The sequence below is a fragment of the Neopelma chrysocephalum genome, unplaced genomic scaffold (genome assembly GCF_003984885.1).
Source record: "Neopelma chrysocephalum unplaced genomic scaffold, ASM398488v2 Primary Assembly neopelma1_107, whole genome shotgun sequence".
NCBI classification, from domain to species: domain Eukaryota; kingdom Metazoa; phylum Chordata; class Aves; order Passeriformes; family Pipridae; genus Neopelma; species Neopelma chrysocephalum.
Window position 1 is genome coordinate 41,628 of NW_020897772.1, and position 26,072 is coordinate 67,699.

Here is a 26,072-nt window from a genome sequence, read left to right on the forward strand (position 1 = left end):
TATTCCCAAAGCTCCCAGGCTGTGTATCTACCTCCAGGGTAGCACTATCCTGCTCGTGACTTTTGCAAGGAATTTGACTGAAGTGTATATTGCCTTCTATGTGTTATCCAGGGAAGATGAAAGGAAGGAAGAAGGGATGTTCCTCACCTTCAACCTTTATCTTGCTGTTCTGCTGTGTTGCCGGGTGTGCAGCTGCCGGGTCGGAGGGCAGCGAAGAGGAGCATGTTGTGGGTAAGAGGTTACTGCAAAACACCTCAAACTGTCTCAAGCAACAAAGCCCACTGTGTTAAAATGCACTGTAGATGGAATTCTGCGCTTGAGAACTTTTTTGGGAAATTTTTGAAATTGAGGCTAAGGTAAAAATGGGCTGGTTTCTAACCAGGAGAGAGATGTGCAGAATTGTGTGTTAAGCCTTCTATTGAGGCTTCTGTTTCCCAAGCTTTTTGGAACTCCTAATCCTAAACAAACATTGGGTTAGATATCAAGATAATTCGCTTAAAGCTCTGCTTTAGGATCAGGGAAAAGCTCATTGTTTAGGGAAAAGAACATAGAGCTGGCAAACCCAGGTTTTATGTCCCCACACAAAAGGAGCAGAAATATGATGAATAACATTGCAGATTGCTGTCCCGTGCACAACTCTCCTGAGTCTCAGTTAATGTGCAAAGTTTGGTCTCAAAACGATGCAATTACTATCCTGGTTGTTTTTCTGGGCCCTGAAGAAGGTCTCTGTATAGCCCCAAGTGATTTGATATCACTGGATAAATAAAGGAGTTGGACTCAATCCTTGTTAATCTCTTCCAACTGTGGATATTCTATAATTCTATGATTAAAAACTCACCAGCTAGAGATTTTTGTTAAGAAAAAAAGTGTGACTGTTAGAACTGGGGATGTTCTTGGATTCTCACCGTTGTAAGATCTTTGTTTACTTCATTGAAGTTAACCAAGATGGATCAGAATTCTGTACTGGATATCATTGGGAAGGGTATTTTCATTTCCTCCCAAACAATTTTGAGAAAGCAGATGAAGGAAAAATACACTAAATTATTACAAGAATACACTGAAATATCCTTCTTTCCTTTAAAAAATGATTTAAAATTGTGATCTCTTCCTTAAGAGAACTATGTTCTCTCCATCAAGAACTATGAAGTGGAAACTTCTGTTTGACATGTCTGATTTTGAAGCGTAACTGAGAATGCAGCTCAGGGGAACCTTTTATGTTGATTCTCTACCTAATCTGCCCATATTTTGTCCTATCTCCGTCCAGATTATTTCTCTTTGTCAGACTTTTGCAGCAGCGTTCTTTGAGACAGAAACATTAATTGTGCACAGTAATGGCTATGCTAAGCTAGTACAAAACTAGTGCTTTAGGACCATGTCACAATTAGTCACTAAAATTTAAAATATGTGCGTTAAGCTTAAGCTTAGCATGGTTGTGTAGTAAAAACTTGTTCATGCAGCATAAATTTGTTTCCTTTCAACCCTGAAGTGCACAAATGCCCTTCCTGTTTGAGGCTAAAGTCATATTTATCCTTGCCCTGCAACTCTTGGTCTTATATAAATCTTTAGCCTAAGCTTGCTGTTCATACTGTCCAAATTGCCTTGCACACTTTGTCACCAGAACAAGAAATCTGCTGCCTTAGATTTTTTCCTCTGTTTACTTTGTTCATAAAAGACAATAAGAAAATAATCCCAAGGAAATGAAATAGTCATTGTACTGGGCATTATTTTTTTCACTGGTTATTTTGCAACCAATCCTTTAAGATTACGTTACCAGTAAGTGATTTAGTATGAGGAACAGTTGAACTTTTGGGCTCTAATTCAAAAATAAAAAACCAATCAAATGTAATTATTAGAAATTAAACTACGATCCTGGTTTAGTCACTGCTGAAGACTCTGTGTTTACAAAATATTTTCACAGTGCTCTGTTTCCATAAAATGTTTAAATTGTTGCTAATTAAAGTGATATTTGTGGTTTCTCAAGATTTAAATTCTGGGGTCAATGAATTTAAATTTATAAATCTTGCAGGGTGCAATTTCATTGATAACATTTAGTTTTGAAGTTTGATGGTTATAAAGCAATGACATATTTTACCCTAGCATTCCATAAATTTCAGGTTTTAATACCTGATAAAATAAGTTGTGTGCATTCATTATTTGTAATTTTATGCTTTTGGACCACATTGAGTGGAAGTGCTTTGTGAATTTAAGAGGTGGGGGGTTTTTGTCTATTTAAATTACAGTAATAATTAAGATTGCAAGTCCAATGGGATAAAAAAGTATTATTAACTCATTCTCTTCCAGCAAAACCAGGGATTTTTCCACCAACAAATAAGGGTAATAACAAAAAATGAATGGTATAAAGAGGACTAGTTTATATATACTGTTCATTAATACCTTATGTGGTTGGCAGAAAACGACTCACAAACTGAATGTGCTTTTTTATTCATATGGGAAAGTTTGCCAAGAATAAATGTGCCTGCTTAAAAGTGTAGGAAACACGTGGGCATGAGGAGCAGGGAACTGTGTGTGGGTGGGAAGCTGTCAAACTGACAAAAAGATGGAGAGAAAAGCAACAGCTCTTCATCAGTGGCAAGGTGCTCAGTATTGATACCACTTATCAAAGGGAGACATTTCCAAGAAAAAGCTGGGAAAGATGACAGCAATTTATAATTAAGGATAACCACGGAAACTCATGTGAGGTTGAGAACACACAACCTTAGCAAACTAAAACATAAAAAGTCCGAATAATTCCTGACCTTCGGTTTCTTGATTTATAGTTCTGTCCTGAGAAGCAACTCCACCATAACACTCTTGTCCATCATATTTATTGTGCTGCAGGTTTAGGATGGGAATCAGTTCATTTTTTAATTAAAAGGAGGCCCTGCAGATTAATTAAAGTCTTTTGTTGTGCCTGCAGCCAGGGGGTGAGGTATTGTTTTCACTTGTATCAATGTCAGAGGATTAGAGGCATTATTCACCACTTCTGCTTTTGGAATATTAGACTCCTAATAAAAAATCGAGAGGGATAGGGGGAAAGAAAGGGAAGAGGAGGTTTTGCTTTGCTTTAGTTTAATAACTTTAGTGTGACAATGAGCATCAGCTGTAACAATTATTTAATGTATTTCTAACAAAACAAAATTTTCTTGGTCTAGGGTAGTACAGTCCTATAATTATATATATATATTTTTTTTTTCTTAAATTTATTTGAACCAGATGCCTAAATTGGATGAGTAATAAATATCCAACAGGGTCATATCCAGTGTGGAAAGCTAAACTGATTTTTTTTTTAAATGACAAATGCGAAGTGCTGTACTCACGAAGGAGAATCAATACATTCATAAATATAGGGTGGAAAATAACTGTGGAAGCACTTGTATAACAAGGTTATATTTGCTGGAAAGCAAATGGAAGTTGCAGAGCATTGCAAAAGTAATGCAATGTTGTTTAAAAAAAAAAGGCAAGTGATTTTTTTCTTCTATTAAGATAAAAAAACAAAACAACAAAACCCAAGAGTAATTTTTCCACTCTATTTGCCACTGGTAATGCCTTAGGTTATGTTCAGCTCTGGGCAGCACACTTTAACAGTAATCCAACTAATAGGAAAGACCCAAATAAGAGTTATGAAAAGATTAGAAAGCAAGGCCAATAAAAAGTTTGGAAGAAATGAGTTTGTTTAGTATGGAGATAATTGAGAGGAGGTAAAAGTCTTCCAAAAGACAGAAAACAGACCAGAGGTGGGCTCCTGAAGTGATGCTGTGAGTGCAAGGAAGCTGCTGCACCATGAAGGCTTCGAACAGCCTGGGCAGGAGCCAAACCTGGAGGGCTCATATTAAAGGTTGAGAGTGCAGGAGGCCACCTTCTCTCCTGCAGCAGCCTTGAATTGCAAGATTAGAAAATCAAATCGATTTTCTATGTGTGTATATATATATATATATATATATATATATATATGGTTTTAGATTGTTCTATCTATGCATAAAGGAAGCCAAATATTATTTAATATATAAGAATATTTATATGGCACATTACAAAGAAGGCCTTTCTTGCAAGAAGGGTAGTGAAATCTTGGAACTGACTGCTTCAGGTTGCTGGGAATTTTACTTCACTTGGATAAGAAACTGTTAACGTTCCTTTGAGTTTGAACTTCCTATGTTTCTGCTGAAGAATATTCACTGACCTTCCTGACAGACACCTTCTCTGAATGTCACATCCTGTGCCCTTCACACAAGGCCTAAAATGTAGTGGTAACAATTTGTTCCAGTGTTCAAGAGCAGAGGAGGAGGCCTTATACTAAGAATTACTTTTCTTGAGCTGTATTCCACATAAAAATGAGTACAGGCAGATTTGTGCCTATGCAGGTCTACTGGTCAAACCCTCCTGCTTGCCTTCTCAACTGCTGCTCTAATCTGAGAAGAAAAGCTCATTTTCTGTCATCTGTGTGAGCTAAGTGTTCCCAGGTGTAAAATAATGGGGAAGAATTCCTTCGCTGTTCCCAGACACAGGAATGATTCAGTTCCGACGAACCCCGACGAACCCTTTGGAGATTTCTTTTTTCAGTCACTTGGTTACTGTTTAAAGTTGAAGGGTTTGGCCCCTGGGGGTTTCACAGGGTACAGATTTTAGTCAAACTATGGCAACTTTCTAGCATTCTTAAGAAAATAAATGTCCAGTTGCCAAAAAGTGGGACACAGCTGGTCATTGCGCCTGCAGCAGATGTCAGTGCATCTGACAGTGGTTAACAGTGTCCCTGGGACTGCAGAGGAAAGGCCTTAGGAAGTAGCAAAACAGTGGTTTACTTCTGTGGGTTTTCTTTTTACCAAGTCATAAAGTCTGATTTTTATGGATTCTTTTAATTAAAACTGGAAACTTAGTCTAGTAATAGTAGGGGGCTGTGCAATAATCATGGAAACGCTTGTCCTTATCCTTTATTTTGTTTCCTGGGTCACTGTTAGGTGTGTTGACATATGTGTTAAGAGATATCAATATTGTAATTAGCTGTGGGAGAATGAATGAAAAAATTCAGGTCTGTTTTTCTGGCTGCTATGGCAATCACACCAGCTCTGTAGAGCTTTCAAAATCCTCAAGGGCAAAACAGTTCCTCAGAAAAGCAAAACAGGAAAAAAATATTAAAACCATATATTTATAAGGGAGAAGTATCAGCAAATCAGTTGTTAGTCAGAATTTTCTTATAGACGCTGACAGTGTAAAATCTGGCTGGTGTTCTTCACGACACATATGACAAATATCACAAAACATTCCCTGACCTAACAATGTATATCGAAAGACACAGAAATTACACAATTTGGTAACACAATTTGTTTTCCCTTAGCGTTCTACTTGTCTGTTTAGCTCTTGAAAGCTATAATGCAAGAACAGCGAGATCAAAGGAAAAATACAGTGTGATGACCTTTCAGTGGTGCGGGCTGGGTTTGTGTCCCGGTCCAGCGCCATCTGACAGGGGAGCGATGCCCTCTGCAGGGCTCTGTTCACCTCACGCTGTGTCTTCATGAGCGATGTTCGCTGTTAGAAGTGCACGGGAGAGAGCACATGGAATCCTTTCTGCCGTGGCTGTCACTGTGTTTTCAGAGCTACCAGCGTTTTCTCTCTGTGTTTGTTTTTCAGAGTTGCCCACCAGCTCTTGTGACTAAGCCGCCATCCGTGGCTGTTTAGAGGTTTGTGATGAGGAGTTCAAGCTTATGATATGAGCTGTTCGGGTTGAAAATTGAAACCACACATTTGGTTTGATCAAATGGAATTTGTGTTCCAGCCCAGATGATGTTTTTTGTTTTTACATCTGTTTAGTGCGTCCAGAGCGTTGCAGACAGATGTTGTGGGGTGCCTCTGTAGGAGAAAACAGGAGCAGTGTCCTATTGAAGTTACGCTTCGTAGTGAAGGAAACAAACTTACTAACAGTTATTCTGCTTCTCTCCCGTATTACAGGTGCTGCTCTGCCCCCACTGATACTTGGGCACTCGGTGTGTGCCATGAAAGCAGATGATGGCCCGTGCAAAGCCATCCACGTGCGCTACTTCTTCAATATCCAAACCCGTCGGTGTGAAGTGTTTGAGTATGGTGGGTGCCATGGCAACGAGAACAACTTCCTGACGCTGGAAGAATGTCAGAAGAAGTGTGTGGTAACAGGCCAGTAACCATTCTCTTATCCTCCTATCATCTGTTAGTTCTTGTTCACAAACCACATGAAGTCTGAAAGAAGAAGCTCTCTTCAGTTCCCACTAATACAGAAATGTGGTTCCTCTAATTATGTTCCCAAGTAGGTTGGAGTCATGTGAATTATTTTACATTCTTGCAGCAAACATTCAGGATTTGGAAATTTAAGTGAGACTTGTTTTAGTGTACCTCTGGAATAGAGACACCGATGCAAGAAAGCTTATTTTCTAGCTAGAAGCCATGTGAAATTAATTTTGAGGCTGGGCTAAGCTAGTGGGAAGCACGAATGTTCTTTGTTGCTTTCAGCGTGTCTAACTCAATTTTTGATCCCAGGTTTCTCCTTCACTTGAGAAGCTGATAGAAGCTGTCCAAAATCTTGGACATTTTCTGTGTTTCAACATAATTAGAACTACAGTAGTAGATAATTCTCATTAAAAATGTCAGTTACAGCCATTTGTCAGCTCTGTTTTATTGAAATCTCATCAATTAATCATTAGAAAGAGGAAAATGAAGTTTAACATATCATACACAGTGCAATATTCACAAAGGGTCTTGTGAATGCTGGTTTTGGAATTTAAAATGAACCTTGTAATTAAGTAAGGCTTCCAGCACTGTGCAAGACCCTCACAGGACTGTATGAAAGTGAGAAGGCTTAAAACTGGGAGTTAGTGCCAGTGGAGCTAGAAATTTGACAAGCTTGTGTGTTTAGATACTGGAGGAATTAAAGTCTTATATTGAGGGATACCTAATATGGATTTTATTTTCATGGGAATTTGATGGAATGTGTCTGGCTGTGTAAACAGGAAGTGATAGGGATGTATTGGAAGGGGAGAAGGAAGGGAAAATGAAAATTGAAAGAAAAATCTGTATAAAGGTGTCCTCAAAGGTGTGTAACAACCCTCAGGCAGTATATCAGCTATGTGGTTTTTTTTCCCAAGTGTCCTATTGGATGTTCATTTACTTAGAATAGGAGGTAAGTTAGAAGGATTCAGTGAAAGGTACTTTTCAGTCGCATATGCTTTGCCCAGCAGCAAATCTTGCCATCAGTGCTGAGCTCCAGACAGTGGTGGTGGGCAGTCCTGCAGCAGGGAACAGTCAGCAGGTTATCCTGAGGATGGGCGACACAACCAGATGAAAATTGTCACTCTCTGCTGCCTATCAGTGGTATGCCCTGGCAGCACCCTCCTGCTATGCCGATCTTGGTAGATGTCATTTTGTTTACCTTATTTTCATCATTTATTGTAGCCCTGGGCCTTTCCGTAAAACTGGAAATCTGCTGCTGCACTGTAGGCACCAAATTGATTCGCAGAATATAAATGTGTGTCTTCTAGGATTAGCACAGTAAATTCATAGAGCTTACCAAAAAGTACTTGCAAGAAATTTCAGATTGGAAAATCGATTTCAGAAGCTCCTATTCAGGCTTTCTGACCAAAACAGGCTGTATATACAACAACCTAATTTATGTTTTGACTGTCATAGATGTGTCTCTTACCACTTTTCCATCCTTTCCAGAATTCATATCTACATAGTATTTAGACCAGGCCTTAAATCTGTTACATTATCTGTTTCAAACACACCTGTATTTCCTAATAAAAATTACCAGGAATTGCCATTTCCCAGTAGTGTTTGCCATTTATAGAGTAAAGCAGGGCTGCTTTCTTACCTACCCAGATTGAGGCAGAATTGCGTGGCTGAGGGCAACAAGGCTTCAGAGGGACTGTGTTTGTGAAGAACAGCAAAATTCAAGCTGAAATGTTGTCCATGATCACAAAGATTAGAAGATATTGGAAGAACAGCTAACAGGAAAACCCACCCTTTTGGGAAGCAACCCTGGCCTTGGTCCCTTTGACCTTTCTAGTGAGGAGGCCGCACGTATTTTATTTACTCATCAAATACTAAATCAAGGCATTGTTCACCATTCACACCTATTTTCTGATCTGCTGGTGCCACCATGCATTTCTGTTGAATTATGTTTTGCTTTTAAGCAAATACATGCATATAAACCTGTCTCTACACCACAAAATTCCAACCACATCTCGTCAAAGTGGAAAAGATCAGATGGTTCCACTTTTTTAAGTGGCAGTTTTTCAGTGGATTTTACTCTAAGGATTAATTTTGAAACTTATCTTTTGATGGCTTCTGGCAAGATCTCCTAAGGAGCCTCAGAGACCAGGTGTGCTCCAGGGAAGAAGTGGCAATAATCAGTCCCAGTTTTGCTTTGTTTTCAGTGTCATACACGGGTAAATACATTGCTAATGATATTAAAATAAGGTATCTCTTAAAATGACATGCTATCAGGGAAGAATTATATGAAACACACAATTCCTTAGTTCCTAAGTAATCTAATCTAGCATTTCAAGTAAAAAAAAAAAAGTAAATAAAAAAAGATGACACGGAGAAAAGCATCTTCCTGAATATAAATGTCTTGCCCTGAATGCAAGCACACACAAAAAAAGCCAACAAAACTCTGTCCTACTTGAATCTGAAATGGATCTGAAGCCAACTCTTCCTGAACTGGCTGAGAAGGGAAAGAACCTTTACACCACTGAATCATTTTCTTTTTATGTTGAAGTCTCAGATACTACTGGAAGTGCAGATTATTCTGGTGCTTGCTTACCTGTATTTGTTTTTTTTAAAAATTAGTTAAGATAAAAGTTGTTCACAATGCAGTTCGTTCTCCAGACTACACTACTGGTATCTTGGATTCTTCACACCTGAGTGTAAAAGAAAAAAAAAAAGATATTAAAGTAAGACAGAATTCATTTAATATGTTTTAAAATTGTCATAACAGACTATTACATGGGAGCAGATGACAGTTCTGGGCAGAAAATCAAAGAAGAAATTCATTACAGAGGAATGGAAGATCGGGGCTATGCTTAACCAGTAAAGAAAACAAACACAAAAATACTGTTTTCTCCTTTTCTACTCCTGCTCTTTTATTCTTACATTGCTACAAAAAGTCCTGTCTGAAGCATTCAAGACAGATTAATATAATTTTAAATGACTAAAAATTATTCAAACTTTGGCATTAATACTTTGCATAGTAATTTTTTGTTTATCTATAAAAGGACTTTCTGGACTGACGAGCTTTTCCTTTGTCATATGGTTTCCATGAGTCACAAATTTGTATCATGTATTTAACAGACATTTTTTTCCCCCCTTTTGGACAACCAGCTTAAAAGTTTTTTTCCATATTCATTAAATTTTCAGCACAGAAATTAATGAAACTGGTAGCTGAACTCCACAGTCAATATAAACATCCAAGTTTAAAAAATTAGTGTTGGCATTGTCATTCTAAAAAAAACCAAAAAACCCCAAAACTTAAAAGGCACTTTTTCACTCCTACAGTGTTTTGTTTAGAAAATTGTGATTAATGTGTTTCTAGTTATGACTCCACAAAGTTTAACGAATATAATCTCCCAAGTTAAAAAATTGAAAGTTATTTTTCCTTGATTAGTATTGTGTCAGAAGGACCTGGAATCCAGGATGTGAAATAACTCTTCTTTTTCTGATACTGGGCTGGTTTTTGGCAATTTACATCTGGTATTTAGTTTTAGTTTTGGGTTTCAGCTGGACCCACAGCATCTCTGCTGTGCTTGGAGCAGGGTTGTTTGCAGGACTTCCAGTATCTCATCCCAAACACGTGTCATGCTGGTAATTTGGAGTGTTTGTCCAAAATTTCAATTTAAAGGCTAAAACAGAGGGACGAGGGGAAAAATACGGGGTTGATAGATGCAGAATTTGGAATGAAGCGTCCAAAAGTCAAGATCAGTTGCCACGAGTGAAGATTTATCAAATTATTTCTTCAATCTGATGTTGCTATTTTGAATAATAGTCTTGTTTTGATTCTGACATATTTGTTGGATCAAAATCTGAAACAGATCTTCTGTGCTGGCATATATTTGGCATAATTCTATAGTATAAAACTGAAATTATTTAGAATGAGAACTGGCTTAGTGTCTACATCTTGGTACTCAGCCCAAGTTTAGTTTTCTGTATGTGAATAACAGGCATCCAAGGCTCTACAAGAGTTACATCTGCTTGGAGGAACTGGAGCAATAAAGGCTCATAATTTCTGTGTTCTTTGAATGAATAACAGCAGATAAAATGGCTTGGTGTCATATACAGTATGCTGTCAGCCATCAGGTGTAAAGCACGTTTACAAACATAATTAAATATGTTAACCACTTTTACTAACATAATTCAGTAAACACCAATACAATTATGTAAATTATGTTTACTAAAGCTAGCTCTGTCTGTCCAGTCTTGTAGTATATAGTTATATTTATCTTACTTATGCTTACATATTTATTATTGTGGGAAGATCACTATTTAGTAACTGAAGAAATCAGTCTAAAAAAATAATAAGAGAGATGCCTAAATGTTTGAAAATAAAGAAAAATCTGAGATACTAAATTATCACTGTGAAGGATGTGAAGATCAAGATAAAAATAATCTAAAGGGAAGCTATGTGATATATATATATAAATTCAGATGAAATAATGTGAATAATCAAAGTGTTTGATTTTCAATATTCAGCACAACTACAAGTATAAACGAGCCAACATGAGTGAATTACCAGATCAGGATAACTTTTAAACATTTTTGGAATGAATAAGCCACCAAAGACAGAATTGATTGAGATCAGTACAACAGAGTTCAGAGAGCCCAGCTGCAGGTTGACCACTCTCAAAGACAGTGTTCAGATTCAAGAAGCCTACTTCTGACTCAAGTTTCCTGGAAATCAGCTGTATTTTTTTGTTTCTTGTGCCCAATACTTACCCCTTCAGGGAATAAAAAAACTAATTTTAAGAGGCATTTGCCTATATGCTTCATTTACTGGATACTTATATCCGGTTTACTGGACATAAGTAGAATCACAGGTGTCATCACTAGCAAAAAGGTCCTAATTTTCAAGGCAGTGAGCATACATTTTAGGCTGCCTAACCTTCTAACTTGGGAAAATAATTACTGATAAATGGTTCTGGTCATGACAGCAATTCTAATGTCCATTATTTATAGAGAAAATCTACTCAGAAATGCAGTTTGTTTACAAAGAAGACATTAACTCAGACATGGATTTGGCGTTTCAACTGAGACCAGAAGCAAAAAGACACTGTTAGACACTGTTGACATGGTAGTGAGATTAAAAGATTCTAGGCCTGTATAAATTCACAATAAATTTCTCCTGTTCTCTGCCAGAAGAGTTGAGATCATATGCCAAAATCTGATTGCTGATTTTGCCCTGAAGGGGACAGCTGAGTGAGATTAGTGAGATGGCCTGATGTGTGTCTGTAGTTTAGGTCATGGGTTTAAACACTTAAACGCTGAAGGCAAAGACTCCTGCTAATTGGAAAAGCTGGAAGTATGCTCCAAGAAATGTTATGTCACTCTAAAATGCATGTCATGCCTTTAAATAATATTTTTTTAAAGGATTCCAGCTGCACTGTCCCAGAGGTGGAAGGAAAAATGTATCACGACAGAATCTGTACCATACAGATTTGCTTTGAAAATACAACCCCAGCATGTTTCCAGAGAAAACCCTGGTAGAATTATAGCACACGAGGGCAGTACAAAACAAAACTAGAATTTTGAAGCAATGCAATTAGGAGGTGAAGTCCAGAAGCTGCTATTTTTTTTGCCTTGCAAATTATCTCTGTAATAGAAAATGCATCAGCTCTCCTTGGTCACTATTGCCAGCCTTTTGTAGGCATTGGTTGAGACAATCTTCCCATTGTAATTTTATGATTAGAGAGTCTCCTAGAAGGGGAAGAAGGTTTGTTTTCCATCACCGAAAAGGAATTTGGGGTTGCATTCAGCTATCCAGTTTGTTGAGCTAATATATAAAACCCAGGCTCCTGCATTAAAAATGACAATAGCAACTTCTGCACTGCTGATCGTGCCCTGAAAGAACAGTGCAAACAACGTGTCACCCACACAGCCCTAAAGACAGTTGGAGATACTTGGCTGAATGGGCCATAATGTCACAGACAGCATCATGAAAACTTGACTCAGGCACTCCATAGCACAGCAAAGGGAATTGGACAGCAGGAGAGAAGTCTTAATGTCTCACTAGGTCGTGTCCAAAGCCACAAGCAGCATCAGGATCTACAGCAGTTGGGTTGTTAGTCTGCTAATTACTCCTCTTTAGAGAAGTAAGACTGCATAGATCCAAGAACAGTAATTCCCTGATTCAATTCAATATTGGAATAGTTTGATTTCAGTACATCCCATACCCTCAGGTTTCCAATCTAGCAGGACTTCTCATACAAAGGAAATGACACTTCAGCCCTCCAGAACAAGCTTTCGTGCTACTTCTCTAATAAAGGGAAAAAAGAAAGGGAAGATATGTTGTATTCTTCCTCCTCAGGGCTCGTTGTCACTGCTAAGCACACTGACATCACAGGTGAGACTTAACATGTCTGTCTTTCCTAAACACTTTTTTTTTTTAATTTATATTGCAGAATTGTCTGGGAAGATGGTGGCAACACGAATTAAGAAAGGTAATTACATTTACATAGTGATCTAAGGCTCTTATACAACAATAAGGTATTTATTAGCCTCTTTTGTTAAATTATTTATGTATTGTTCCAGGCTATATCCTAACAAAAACAGCAGTGTCAGATGAAAGTGAGTTCTTATTCTGAATCTTCAGTGTGTTTTGAGAACAAGCTAAAAGCTTGCTCCACTCTTAGCAAAAATGGGGGGAAAAAAGTCCCTCTGAAACAGCACTTTTCAAGCATTGTCTGTGGAGGAGCTACCAGAGGTTAGGGCAGATCCCCTAATTATACATCAAACCCCTTCTCTTTGCAGAAGGTTATTTGGAAGGTTTTCGTACTGAGATGATGGTTTTCTTTTCCTGTTTTCTCCTGTCCTTTCCATTCCTAATCATTAAAAATAAAAATAAAAAATTATTATTCTATGCTATGGAAGTTACTAAAGTCGATTTTGCACAGATGCTGCAAACTTTGGCACTGCTTCCTTTAAGGGCTGACCCCAGTTCCCTGTTTTTAATGACAAAACCGGAACATATCCTGTTAAATTCAGCTCATGGCTATCATCAACATCATTGCATGTTTACTATTGTTTCCAGTAATGTAGTCTTGCATATTGAGTCCCTGGAGAAAGACATGGCATTTAGAAGTATAATCCTGGTTTGTGTGGTTAGGATTATATTGCCTTCATGAATTCTCTCTTCAAAAGTGGCCGTAAAAGTTAGATGTGAGCTCACCTAATTTGGACTTAATTTCCCTTTTCTGCAAGAACCACTTTAATATAAGGATGTTCTTAAATTAAGAACATCTGTTTTTAAGAATCAGTCATAATCCTATAGTCTGCATACCCTTCTTATTATCTGCCTTCCTTTTCCAGTTAGTATCTATCTAAGAATCTTTCTGTTATTTCACAATGCTGTGCAATATTTGATGAAAGAATTTTAGCTCCTTTTGTCTCCTAATATAGAACAGGTGCAGCTCTGGGAGAGTTTTACCTGTCTGTGTAAGTTCTCCCTCCTGTTGTCAGCTGAAAGCAGAGAACGAAATTTGTAGTGAGCAATCAAAATTAAACTGTTCAGGAGTGCTTAAAGCAATTGATTTTGTTACTTTATCCAAGAACATTTTAATGATTTAATTTTACATGTGATATCTGAAAATTATTTCTTGCTGTTCATGAAATTTTATAACAATTGGAATAAAGATATTGCCAATTCTTGGAAAAGCACTAGTTATGAGCTGTAATAATATTTTATATAAATGTATCATGTGCATTAATTGCTTTTAATAATAATCTTGTTCTAGCAATGAATTTGAATATATATTTAGCTAAAGTAGATGTAATAGGATTAACTTCTTTGTAACTCGATAATCCACTCCAAAAATGTTAGGAGCTTCAAAGTAATTGTTCTGTAGTAATTTTTACTAAAATGGCAGCCCACTGCCCCCTGTTTTAGCCTCAATATTTTGTGAAGTTTTACAGGCAAGGAAGGCTTTTATATGTCACATCTGATATGACTGTCTTATATGATGGCTAAATAGACTTTTCTCTGCAAGTCAGCTCAGACAGGAATCATATTTCAAAGTATCTACTAGCAAGAATATGAGAATGCCTTCACAGATGGTTTGTTATTGTTTCCATGATTTTATTTTTAGAATACAATTTTAAGAAAAAATTGAATATGGTAGGAAGCTGACTTTCAGGGATTGTTGTATGGCTGTGTGCTTTTCTTCCCTGCCAAAGGACGTGATATCACGCTGTGATACTCAGTCAAGTTGCACAGTATTCATTTGTTAACTTTTTCTTGGTCGATATTGTAATTGCTGATTGCAAACTCAGAACTGAGACTGCAAAATGATAGAATAACTGCTCTGTCTCTGTATCCTTTTATAACAGTCAACTACTCCAGAAAAAATGCTTTGCTAGTTTTTTTCTTTTTTGTCCTTTTTTAAATTATTATTATTTTTTTATTATTATTTTTCTTCTATTTTAACATTGCTTTCTTTATAATTCACAGTTACATTGACTAAAACAACTATATAAATCACAAGAATGTGTGCTTAGATGCAAATGATCCAGCTGAGCTTCAGGTCTTTTAAATCAGAATAAAAACTGATTTTCAGGTTAAAGCTTCAACGCTGGAGGAAACTTTGAAGGAATCATTAGTTGTCATTTTCCAAGATGTAATTTACTGGCTACTTAAAAAGAGGAAAAAAAGCAATACAAGTGTCCCTATAATGCTCCACGTAATATTATGGTGTTACATACAGAACAAAAGCAGCACAATAAAGTAGCAGTTATTTTATAGTTGGTCTTTAGTCCAAAGTAACAGTTTTATTTTATAAACTTCCTCCGGTTCTGTTGTTGTCTTGGAATGTGTGTTAATCTTTTGATTCTCCCACTTTTTTCATCGTTTCCCATTGTTTACAGAAAAACCCGACTTCTGCTTCCACGAGAAAGACCCCGGAGTGTGCCGGGGTTATTTTACCAGATACTTCTACAACAGAGAGACAAAGTCATGTGAAGTGTTCAAGTATGGGGGGTGCCTGGGAAACCAGAACAACTTCAAGAATTTGGAAGACTGCCAGAGTACCTGCCAAGAAAACTGTAAGTTGTTGTCTTCACTATTCTCAGTTTTATTCTTGCATAAACTGTGCTTTGTTTTGAAGGTGTTTTGCACGGGAAAAAGGCAACTTAGGGTACCACGAGGTGGCAATAATTTATATATGAAGTTGGCAATAATTATACATATTTTAAAATAAAAATACCAAAATTAAGAATATTTGGACTAAAATATTGGGTAGGCACTATTTAACATTACAGGATTCCGTTTTTTACTTTTCTCATGACAGGTGACCTAAAATCTCCCAGTTTAATTTCATAAAGCACTAATATATATTTTTTAACCCACGCACCTGCATTTACTCTTTTCAAACTAAGTCTTGCAAAGTGCTCATAAAGCAATTTCTAGTCTTACTCTTTCCTTACTGTAAGTTCCTAATTTCCCACCAAAGAATCATAGGAGACCTGTCCCTCACTTCTGAACGATCTGGCTGAGCAGCTTAGGCTACAAAACAGACATTCAGACTGACCACAGATCCCTCATCCACTTCCCTGTCCTACCAGTTCCAAGGAATTGTTCTACACCAGGATACAGTAACCTTCAGAACTCCTCTCCCCTTACAGACTCCTTCATTTTAGTCCTAGGGTGAATATATTTTCCCAGACCCTTTTATCTCTCTTGCCTCTAGTGGACCCTTTTCCAGGACTGTTTCATAATCTGTCATTTTGGCAAGGGGAACTCGACCTTATTCACACTTGGACTAGGAAAGACCCACTAAGCTTTTTTTTTGAATATTTTTTAAAGAACTGTAGAGCCGTGGACTGTTTCCCTACCTTTGCTGAAACATTTCTTCCTGGGCTCTGATTCCACTTTTCTCTTTTGGGCTAAAAAAGCTGCAGAATAATTTTTTTTTTCCCTGACTTTAGTCTGAAATAACACCTCCTTGTAAATTTGTATGAATACCCAAGAAGAAACAGAAGATTAAGGGCCATTGCCATGGTCTAAATAGATCAAAGTTTTTATCTTTGAGATATTGATTCATTAGTATCAATTTGGGTTCTTTTTTCCCCTAATTGTTTTCCCTTCTTTTTTCATTTAGCAAACTTATTGCCAATTGTCACAGTTGAAGAGCATCCTAACACTGTGAACAGCAGTTCCCCAGCAGAAGAACCTGAAGAGTTCCCTGGGATTTTTGGTAACAATTTGCTTTTGCTGTTTGTAGTTAACCCTTTAATGCAGCTGCTCCTTGGTTTGTACACTCATTTTCCCATTTGTTTGAAGACATATATGTCAGCTGAAATACATGAGCACAGTGAAGTCATTAACACTGAAACTTGCTACATAACCACTTTCTGGTCAGTAACAAAATATTTTGAAAAAGGCTTACAAATGCAAAGGTTAGAATGTCTGCTGGTAACATAAAAATAACCTTGCCAAACCATTTTTGATTTAAATCTTACATCAGTAAAATGAAAGAAGAAAAATGAACCCACCCCAAAGTTGCCTTAACAACCTCAGCTTTTTATGACTTTGAGACTTAAAAAAATATTATCTTTAACTGGCATTGAGTAAGGCCAAAGGGTACCAATCACGGCTGATTTTCAGGGCTTAATTGTGTCTAATTAACTCATCACTTACTGCTTCACACCTCACACTCACCCCTACTTTTCTTTTTCTTTTAGTAAATTTGTTGCCAACTCCTCCAAACGAGCAGTCCAACACTCTGAACAGCAGTTCCCCAAAGGAGGAGCACAACCAATTTCCCATTTTTTTTGGTAAGTTTTTTTACACGGATTGCTTTTCCATTTCCACCCCTTTTCTGTCATATCCAAGACTAAAGGATGGGCTTTCATCCGTGTCAAAGGATTTGGTAAGCAGAGAAAGTCAAAGCAAAGGAATATATTGCTATTTACAGATCTTCCATAAATATAGAAAGTGGAAGACTGACCACACCTTGTTCTCCTTGAAAAGTGTGCACTTCCAGAAGGTCTGATTAATATAAAAAAAGAGTAAAAGCTGTGATGCAGAATTCTTTCAGTCAAAATTAATATTTTTGTGATGGTCTATTGGGCAAGTGATTTAAAGCTCCTCTTATCCATTAAAAAAGAACCGTATTTGGATTTTAGAGTATGGAAGAGTAGAATATATATAGTACCGTAATATTTTTATTTTCACTGTGACCATATTAAACTCAGTTTTGGTTTGAGTGTGAATTAGTTTTGTATGGCTTCAAGGTATTTTTGCACTGTGTATGATAATGCAGGTGAGACTCTGGACCTTTCCTGGGGAGGGAGAGGCTTTAACAGTTTCTGCAGCTGGACACTGTCCACTACAGATGACTGGTGCTTGCTCACACTGTCAAGGGTGTTTGAATTTGAGGCATGTCATTTTTATGATCCACAGTCGTGCAAGAGGAAACAGCAAACAGTTGGAAAGAGCCTGAGCGGTCTTACCAAGTATTTATGTTGGTTTTTTGCATTTACACTCACTTGTACTTGTGAGGACTGAGTGGTGGCTTAGAGACCTGTTGAGGTTTTTTGTATTTTGTATGTTCTGTAAGATAATGGGTGTGTAGGATAATATTTCTGTGCTCTTTGCTTAGAATGGTGTGTCTAATAAAGCATGAATGTGTGTTGTACTCTTATTTTTTGCCTGCACTGTGATCCACGTGTACTGTTTGGTTGGCATAAGTTTCTGTTATAATAGTATTGTTTGTTTACCACATAAAAAGCACCAATGCCCTCTGTTATTCAAATGACTGAATATAAAACAGTAAAGCTTTTGGCAACTTATTTTACTGAAAAATATATGAATTACTTGAGATCTGCTAATAAGTCCAGGGGCATTAGGGCATACACATTCCTTGAAGGCTTTTAGTCATAATATGAACCCCCAAATCCTCAAAACAACTAACCTACACCAGGAAAGGAGCATGATTCGCTGTGTTTTCCCAGAGGAAGTGGAAGGGGTTTGATTGTACAAGCAATAGAGAATTTTCCTGCAGAGCAGATTTTGAGAGGTGAGGGTAAGAGAAAGAGAGGATTGATGGAAGAGGGGGTCGGGGAACAAACACCAGTAGAGTCAGTGTAGCTGATCTGCCACTGTAATGTCTATTTTGCATGTATGTTGGCCTGACTATCTATATTTAGGGTTTTTTTAACAAGAGCATTAAAAAATTACATTTACTTTCATTAATTTACATTAAATCAACTAAATTAAATTAATTGCATTTGATTAATTCATAAAAATTAAACTAAGACTATTAAAAAAATAAAACATTTTTGCAAGGAGTTCTCTCATAGAATACCTTCAAAACTGACATGCTATTTCATCTTGATTTCAGGAAAAAAGAAACATATTATTAGTGGTATGTATAACTCTGTAACAGCATAAGATTATTAGATTTCCAACATAGTTTTTGATCTTCAGAAAATTAAACTGTTCTGTGGCCAAACTAAACAAACCATACACAAAAACATGACATTTCTAGGACTACCAGCAGTGAACTCTCTTCAGAGGGTGAAGATTGTTCTGGTCTTTGCTGCAATATCTAAAATAATTTTTTTTTCCGGAAAAATCGAAGCTAAGAATCCAAGCTTTCATTTTTAGATTGTATTAAGTGATCTGCGGTAGAAAATTGCTTTACCTGCATTTGATTTGCGAGTTTTGAGTGGGTTAGAGGGTCAAAAGTCAGTTTTCTACTCGGCAAACAGATGTAGGTCCTGTTGGTGCTCCTCCGAGTCAGGGTCACACCTTTTGCTGATGTGAATTGGCAGAGTTGTGTTTGCTGCGGTGGATCTGCACCAATTTATACCTGTCAAGTGCAGATGACTCGTTATTTCGAGCTCAGCTCCTTGAAGATTCTTTTATTTTCGCTCTGCTGCAACCAGAAATGAGAAACAGAAGCCTGCACGTATCAAAAACCTGGCAATAAATCTGAAGCTTTATGGAAGTGACACACCTGTGTTCAGTGAGAAATAGTGCTCATTGTGTTCTCTTTCTTCCTGCTCACCGAGATAATTTCAAATTTCTTTTGTGGTGTGATTAATTAGCAGTTCATTGTCATCCATTCACACCGAGGGGGGGGTGTCTGGGATCCAAGAAAAGGCTGGATTATAAGAGTTAAATCTTAAACCATACACACAGATTGTTTAGTTAGCAGTGAAGAGTTAGGCACAAGAGTCTTTTTACAGGTGAGAACTATAGCCTTCTTTATCTACTGCTTATTGTATATAATTAGTTGGCCTATTTTTTTCAGGAAAAAAAATCAAATATTGCAGTTTAGGGTTTTATTCTCTCACCAAAGCAAAATCAGTCAAAACATCAAGAAAAAGGAGTAACAAAAATAAAAGACAATAGAAAAATCTACACTGTGTTTTGCTGTTATAAAGCCTGAAACCCAATTGAGAAGCTCCTTCAGAGCTCCAGTTCCAAAACTCCATGTGAGATGGGTTCCAAGGTTTCATTTCCTTCAAAAGTTTTTGATGGAATTGTTATGTTTCTGAGAAACACTTTGTACTTAACTGTATTGTAATTTTCCAGAAGAAAACCTTACGCCCGAAAGTATTTGACTGACCCAGCTTGGAAGATCTCATTTGTCATTTGCTTCTATGAATCGTAAATTGTTTTTTCCTGTGCCTGTGCATGGCCTGACCAATGTCACGTGATTTTGGCCAATAATATTCATTGCAAACCCAAGTTTATGAGCTTGATATTGGAGATTTAAAACAGGTTTAAATCAGACATTTTGGATAAACAGAAGTTGCATCAAGGACCAGAGGATGGGCCATGTAGCTGTATGTATAAAAAAGTTAGAAAGCATTTAATAAGATTTAATAATTTTTGGGTTTGTATGATCCACTTGATGTTAACGTGTAATGAGTTATGTAATGTAATGAGTAATGCCACTTGCACTGTGAAAAAAAACCCACCCTGCTGAAATATACTTTAAATTGAGAAAAAAATAGAGTTAAAACCAGCATTTCTATGTCAAGTAGTCTCTCAATAAAGTTGGTGTCTGTAATTCATAAACCTGTAATGATTAGGTTGGGAAAAACAATTTTAATAGCTGGACACATTTTTTTTTACTCTTTTCAGTCTGTAACCTTTCTTTTTTTGTGTAGTTTTGTGGGTTGTGGGATTTTTGCTTCTTTCATTTTCTTTTTTTCTTCACAGAAAGAGCAGGAGAGAGAACTTTTCAACAGCTCTCAGAAAAACGAGGTTGTAAAATCAAAATATTTGAGACAGAAACTCGAGAACAGGCATAATATCTAAACTTACTGTTGCCTCTAATGCACAGTGTTGGAAGCTGGAGCTGAACAGAGAAAACTTACCTGCATCTAATGCTACAGTGACTGTGCTTATATCCTGGTTCACAAGCTTCCAAATTGTCCTGCCAGTAGAGATGTTGGGCTGGGCATGACACAGTCTATATTTTATGTTTGCAGTAACTTGATGTTAACAGGTCTTTTAGTGATCGATATGTTAAAATCAGTTCATAATTTTTATGATCTTCAGCAGACAGGAAATTACAATGAGTAATTTAATTTTTATTTTAATATAGTGTTTAAGAAAAAAAAAATGGCTCTATGTGGCAAAATTAAGAGGTTTTCTTCCTGGGCTGCTTTTGTGGTTGCTTCTGTGAGAGTGAAGAACAGGCAGATATTCTGAAGATAAATAGGAACAGTGCTTTGTGTCTGGGGCATTTAACTAATAATCATCTAGACTAAGATCTGAATAATTTTTGGAGGAGTACAAAAGGGATCCTGAATAGCATTTGGACACCTCTCTGCCCGTTGCATTGTTCATACATAGGCAGCCCATGATTCCCCCAAAGCTTGCAGTCATTGTGAGAGCTCCTTCATGAGGGGACTGTGGACTCACTGGAGAATTCCACACACCAGATAAGTAATTTAAATTACGAAGTGTATATTTAAATTCTCTTCTATAATTAGCAAACCTGTGCTGTTTGGCCCTTTCCTCACTGGCAAGCCTTCTTGCTTTGTTCTTTTTAGGCTCAGAAATTATCAGGTTAAAATAGGTAAGCTTGGTTTTAATGTCGCTGAACATGTGCTTTGAAAACTAACATCCTCTCCAGCTAGACAGAATTAAATTATCCCACACCCAAGAGTTCTCAGATAGAACAGTACCAAAAGCATTGCCTCAGTTAACTTAACTACCATCCTCACTGTAAATAAAACAGTAAATCTAATATACACTGTACCATGTTGTGGACTTCTACTCTGGATCCAGAGTGAAACTTAGTCTTTAGGTAATGTCACAGTTATAAAAAGAAATTAAGTAGTGATCATTTTATACCCTGAAACTAACTTAGTCTATCTTGAAAAACCAACTCACCCCATTTTTGAATTTCAGAATTCTTTTTGGGATAGTATGATGTTGCTAAAACACCTTCGAATATGTTACTAATTTCATTTCACTGCCTTAGCTTTCCATAAATCACCATTCTATTTATTTCCCAGCAATTTTTGCATACTTTTTCACCAGGACAGTTCAGCTATTATACTTGTCAGATGCACTTTTTTTAGCAGGTGTAGTACATGTAAAACACATAAGATGCAGCGTGTCATTTCTGGATATTTTCTTGTCAGCTTCTTGAATTGTCCAAGTTAATCCATAACTTCTTGCTTCCAGCGACTCACCAGCTTTTGTGGCCACAGATTGTCTTCAGCTCTGCTGAAACCCAGATTATTCCCTCAGAATTTTACTTTGTTTTTCCACTGAGCCACTTCTGCCTGGCTATGTATCTTCAAGAGGCTTCACATTTCCTTTTATGCATTCGAATCTCAGCTCCCTCAATTCTGCTGCTTCCTGAAGGAAAGTGGCACTTCTCACTCTCCTCACTCCTTTGGGTCCTGCACTGATGGCAGAGTGGCTCCCACTCAGCTTCTTGCTTCCTGTGCATCACTTGTACCAGTTCTAATTTTGTATGTGAGTCACTCCAGGGCATGAGATGATGAAGTTGTGTCAAGTTTGTGGATTTGCTTCTTGAGTTTGTTCCAGTGCCCAGGCACTTTGGATACCTCAGGTTCACCTCCCAGAATTTCAGTTCTCAAACTCTCACTTGCAGCGACCGTGGAGAAACAAACCCCAGCCTGCTCCCTGGAATGGTAAAACCCCAATGCAGCACTAACGCACCAGCAGCTCCCTGATTTGTGCACTTATTCTTCACATTTAATCCTTTTTTATTCCGTGAATTGCATTTTTTTTTTTTGTGGCTGCTCAGTGGTTTCCCACAAACCAACTTCTGTTCCTTAGGTCAAGCTTTCTGTGGTCATTCAACAAACCCAACGTTAAGGTTCTGAATCTTACGTTGGAAATGCTGGGTACTTTTACCTTCTTTTTGATTTCAGAATGTCCAGCAGTAATTCCCTCCATTAATTATCAGAAATGTTCACCATATTCTTAAAGCTGTTCAGGTTTCATTTAATTCACTTCACTTGCCACAAATACTTTGCTTGAACCTCCTCTAACTGAGTTTGGAATGCTATCTCCTATAACAGAAAAGGTAATTTTTTCACTGACTGTATAGGCAAAGGTGTAACTCTCAGGTAAGCTTTTGCTGGAAATTCAAAGGCAGGATAACATTTACTGTGCTATTTTTTGTAATCATTAATACAAAGATGCTTATTTGTAAAGCATCCTGGATTTTCAGGAGGGAAGAATTAAATTTGCCAGTAAATTCTGCTTAAATTTCAAATAATATTGACGTAACAGCAAACTGATATACTGCAGTCTCTAACCTTCTTTTTCTTGATATTTCTAGAACCACCACCTATCCCTTCTTTCTGCATGACCCCTATGGACAGAGGACTTTGTAGAGCCAAAGAGTTGAGATTTTTCTACAACTACTCGAGCGGAAGGTGCCACCCGTTCAGCTACAGCGGCTGTGGTGGGAACGAGAACAATTTCACCTCCAGAAAGTCGTGTTTGAGGATCTGCAGGAAAGGTATGGGAAGTGATACTGCCCCAGACTATCACAAGAGGTAAATATTATGCACATTGACACGGTCTTGCTGCTTTCGGTAGTAAGTACGGGCCTGATAAAATGTAAGAGGTGAAAGTCTTAGGAAAGTGAAAAAGGAAATCAGAAGAGAGGCAGAGCTAGAGAGAGAAAGATGAACAGTAAAGTAGAGTGTACAAGAACAGAAATAAGACAACTTGGCATTGGTCAGGCATATGAAGGCTTTAGGTAAGACAATGTTATTTCTTTTTTTAAGGAGATTTATTGAAACGGGTTTTCTCTTATTTCTGATAATCTTCTGATGTCTTCTAATCTTACTTCATTTTACCTTTAGGATTCAATAAGAAAAGAGGTGGAAGAAAGTTAATAAAAATCAAGAAGAAAAGAAAGAAAGAGTCGTTAAAAAGCTCTGGGAGAGGAAATCATCCCTGAAAGAATATAACTTTGATTTTTATGGAAACGTGAAGTAAACTGCTCTTCACCTGTGAATGAAAGCCTTCGGTGTACACCACTAAAATATATTTACTGTCCTGATTATTTTGATTATATATTATTAAGCTGCTTAAATTTTTATTATGTATTCCTCATTCATGTTAATAAATGTTACCTTTTACTTTGATAAAGGATTTTAAATTGTAGTTTGGTTGTATATAATTGACAGAGCTGCAACAGGTCAACAGACTGTGAATATATAACTCGTAATGGTTAAAATGTAGACAAGATTCAAATTCACTTTATTACCCCATTATTCTTTTTGAATTCTATTTTTGTTCTAAAGCAAGCATAATGCCTGTCAAAGAATCATCACTTGTCAAGCATGATTGTTTCAATCCATGATTAAAAGATAAATCTATGCTGTAAAGAGGAAATAGACACTGGGTTTGTTTTAGTCACATTTATTTTAGGTTATGCAGGCTAGATTTAACTCCATTGAAGTGCATATAATTACAGTATTGTAAAATGAATGTGAGATCAGAATTAACACACCAATACCCATGAAAGGATTACAGTTAAAGCTGTAAATGTGTGAAGCAATGTGGCAAATATTTGCAATGATTTAAAAATATATATGCTGGGATCACTGACTTTTGTCCTTGTTACTGAACTAGACTCATGGCTAAGCTTTACTGCTGAAAATGTAAGCAATTATGCATTTTAAATATCAGAGTGAGGGGGTAAGTACAAGTGAAATATTTATACACTGAAATTTTATCGCAGCTCTCCTCGTGTAAATTTTGTGGTGAAGGGAGTAAAAATATCTAACCTTCCATTCTTAGTCATAATAATAATTTCTCATGGGCTCTCAGTATTAAAATTTCCGCAATTGCCAGATCACGTGATACACCTTAAAGTGGAGACAGAGCTGTGTTAAACTAAAACATCTTTTACAGCTTTCGTATAAAAGAGAATTAAACTCATTCTTTAGTAGCAGGAGTGCAACTTTCAGAGCTCCAGTGTTTATAGGGATCTGCATTGTTGGTGACAGTGTTTCCTTTAGGTGCATTTTTCCTCAGCATCAAGCTGGGGACAGAGCTGTTTCTGAGGCAGTGTCCTCTGCCCAGCTGTCACTCCAGCTCTACACCTGCTGGTGTTTTCAGCTGTGATGAGACTCTGATCACAGCCTTGCAGTGGTTGGGAGGAAGGGGAAGAGGTTTGTCCATGGTATTTCTTTAAGCAGTCCCACCAAGAACACTACAAAAAATTTGTAAGCTTTGTAAGATTTATTAGATTGTAAACTAGAATGATGGACTTTCTAAAACAGAATATTCTGAATGAGACAATACATACAAAAGATAGCAATGAATAGATTAATTCGTAAGCAGATTGTCTCTTGTGAGGGTCATTTCATGGCAGCACCTCTCCTTCAGGCTCCTTCTTGGTCCAGTGCCTTGTCCCTGGCTGCCTGAATTCAGCACCTACAAAATGTACCCTGGAAGCCTAGGAAAAGTCATCCTTCGTGTCCCAGGAGAAACCTGGCTCTGTGGCTGCTCCCCATTCTCATAAGCCTCCTGCTTGCTGAACTCTACTGCAAACTAACAGGGTCTTCTCACTGAGAGTCCTCAGTTGCTCCCGAGACTGTGCAGATTTCTCCCAGAACTGCTGTAGCTAGGACAGGACTAAGAGGTGCTCCCCCCATCCTTTCCCACCCACTACTTATACTGTCCTAAACGAAACAGGTGATCCTGTGAGGAATCTCATGTCATTGTTGAGGCAGAATAGAATTTATAGTTCTAGCATCCCAAAAGCACCTCTGTTTCAATTGACTAAGAAAACATTACAAAGTGATTTGTCTGTCAGGCTTGTCAGTGCAATGAGAATGAAAACTGGGATGTTGTATTCAGTGTAAAAACTGATCTGAGAGTGCACATTGCTCTTGGGGCATGTACTCTGTTTGGCTGCCATGCCAGTTAGCAGCTGCCTTCCTGCCTTGGTTTGGTTTAGGTCTACAGTGCATTGAATTAGTTTTTTCCCCATAAAAAGTCCAACCTGCAGTGTGATATGATCTTCACCAACATTACAAGTTCCTTCCGTGCCCTTCATTCACTTCTTTTCGTTCCTCTATCCCAGGTATCCGCAGAGTGCAAGAATAAAGAAAGAGATCTGTGTATTTCCCAAAGATAATTAAAGGATGAATGTAGAAGGGGGGATAATTGAGGCATGACATAGGGAATCAGATCACAGAATACTGAAGAGATCAGAACATGATGCTATGTTAAGGTGTTATAGTGACTGTACAGTTCCAATTAACTGGAGTCCATTCATCCAGTCATTTCATTCCAGAGTCTGCCCCAGTTGCTCTGGAGGAATTATGCAGGGTGCTGTGAGATTTCTCCCCAGCTCTATCATAAGGAGCCAACGAGTTGA

The 26,072-nt window shown here is 37.4% G+C and overlaps 1 protein-coding gene across 1 annotated transcript in view; it reads left to right on the top strand.

The window, feature by feature from the left end:
- TFPI (tissue factor pathway inhibitor) overlaps positions 1–24,076 on the top strand; it is a 34,278-nt gene extending 10,202 nt beyond the window's left edge. The window contains 9 exon segments of the mRNA XM_027696482.1: positions 112–231; positions 5,941–6,141; positions 12,633–12,671; positions 15,091–15,267; positions 16,323–16,418; positions 16,906–16,998; positions 23,010–23,192; positions 23,542–23,609; positions 23,611–24,076. Coding sequence (XP_027552283.1) covers positions 117–231; positions 5,941–6,141; positions 12,633–12,671; positions 15,091–15,267; positions 16,323–16,418; positions 16,906–16,998; positions 23,010–23,192; positions 23,542–23,609; positions 23,611–23,649 — 1,011 coding nt within the window. The 5' untranslated portion in view covers positions 112–116 and the 3' untranslated portion in view covers positions 23,650–24,076.
- The last annotated feature ends 1,996 nt before the right edge of the window (positions 24,077–26,072 follow it).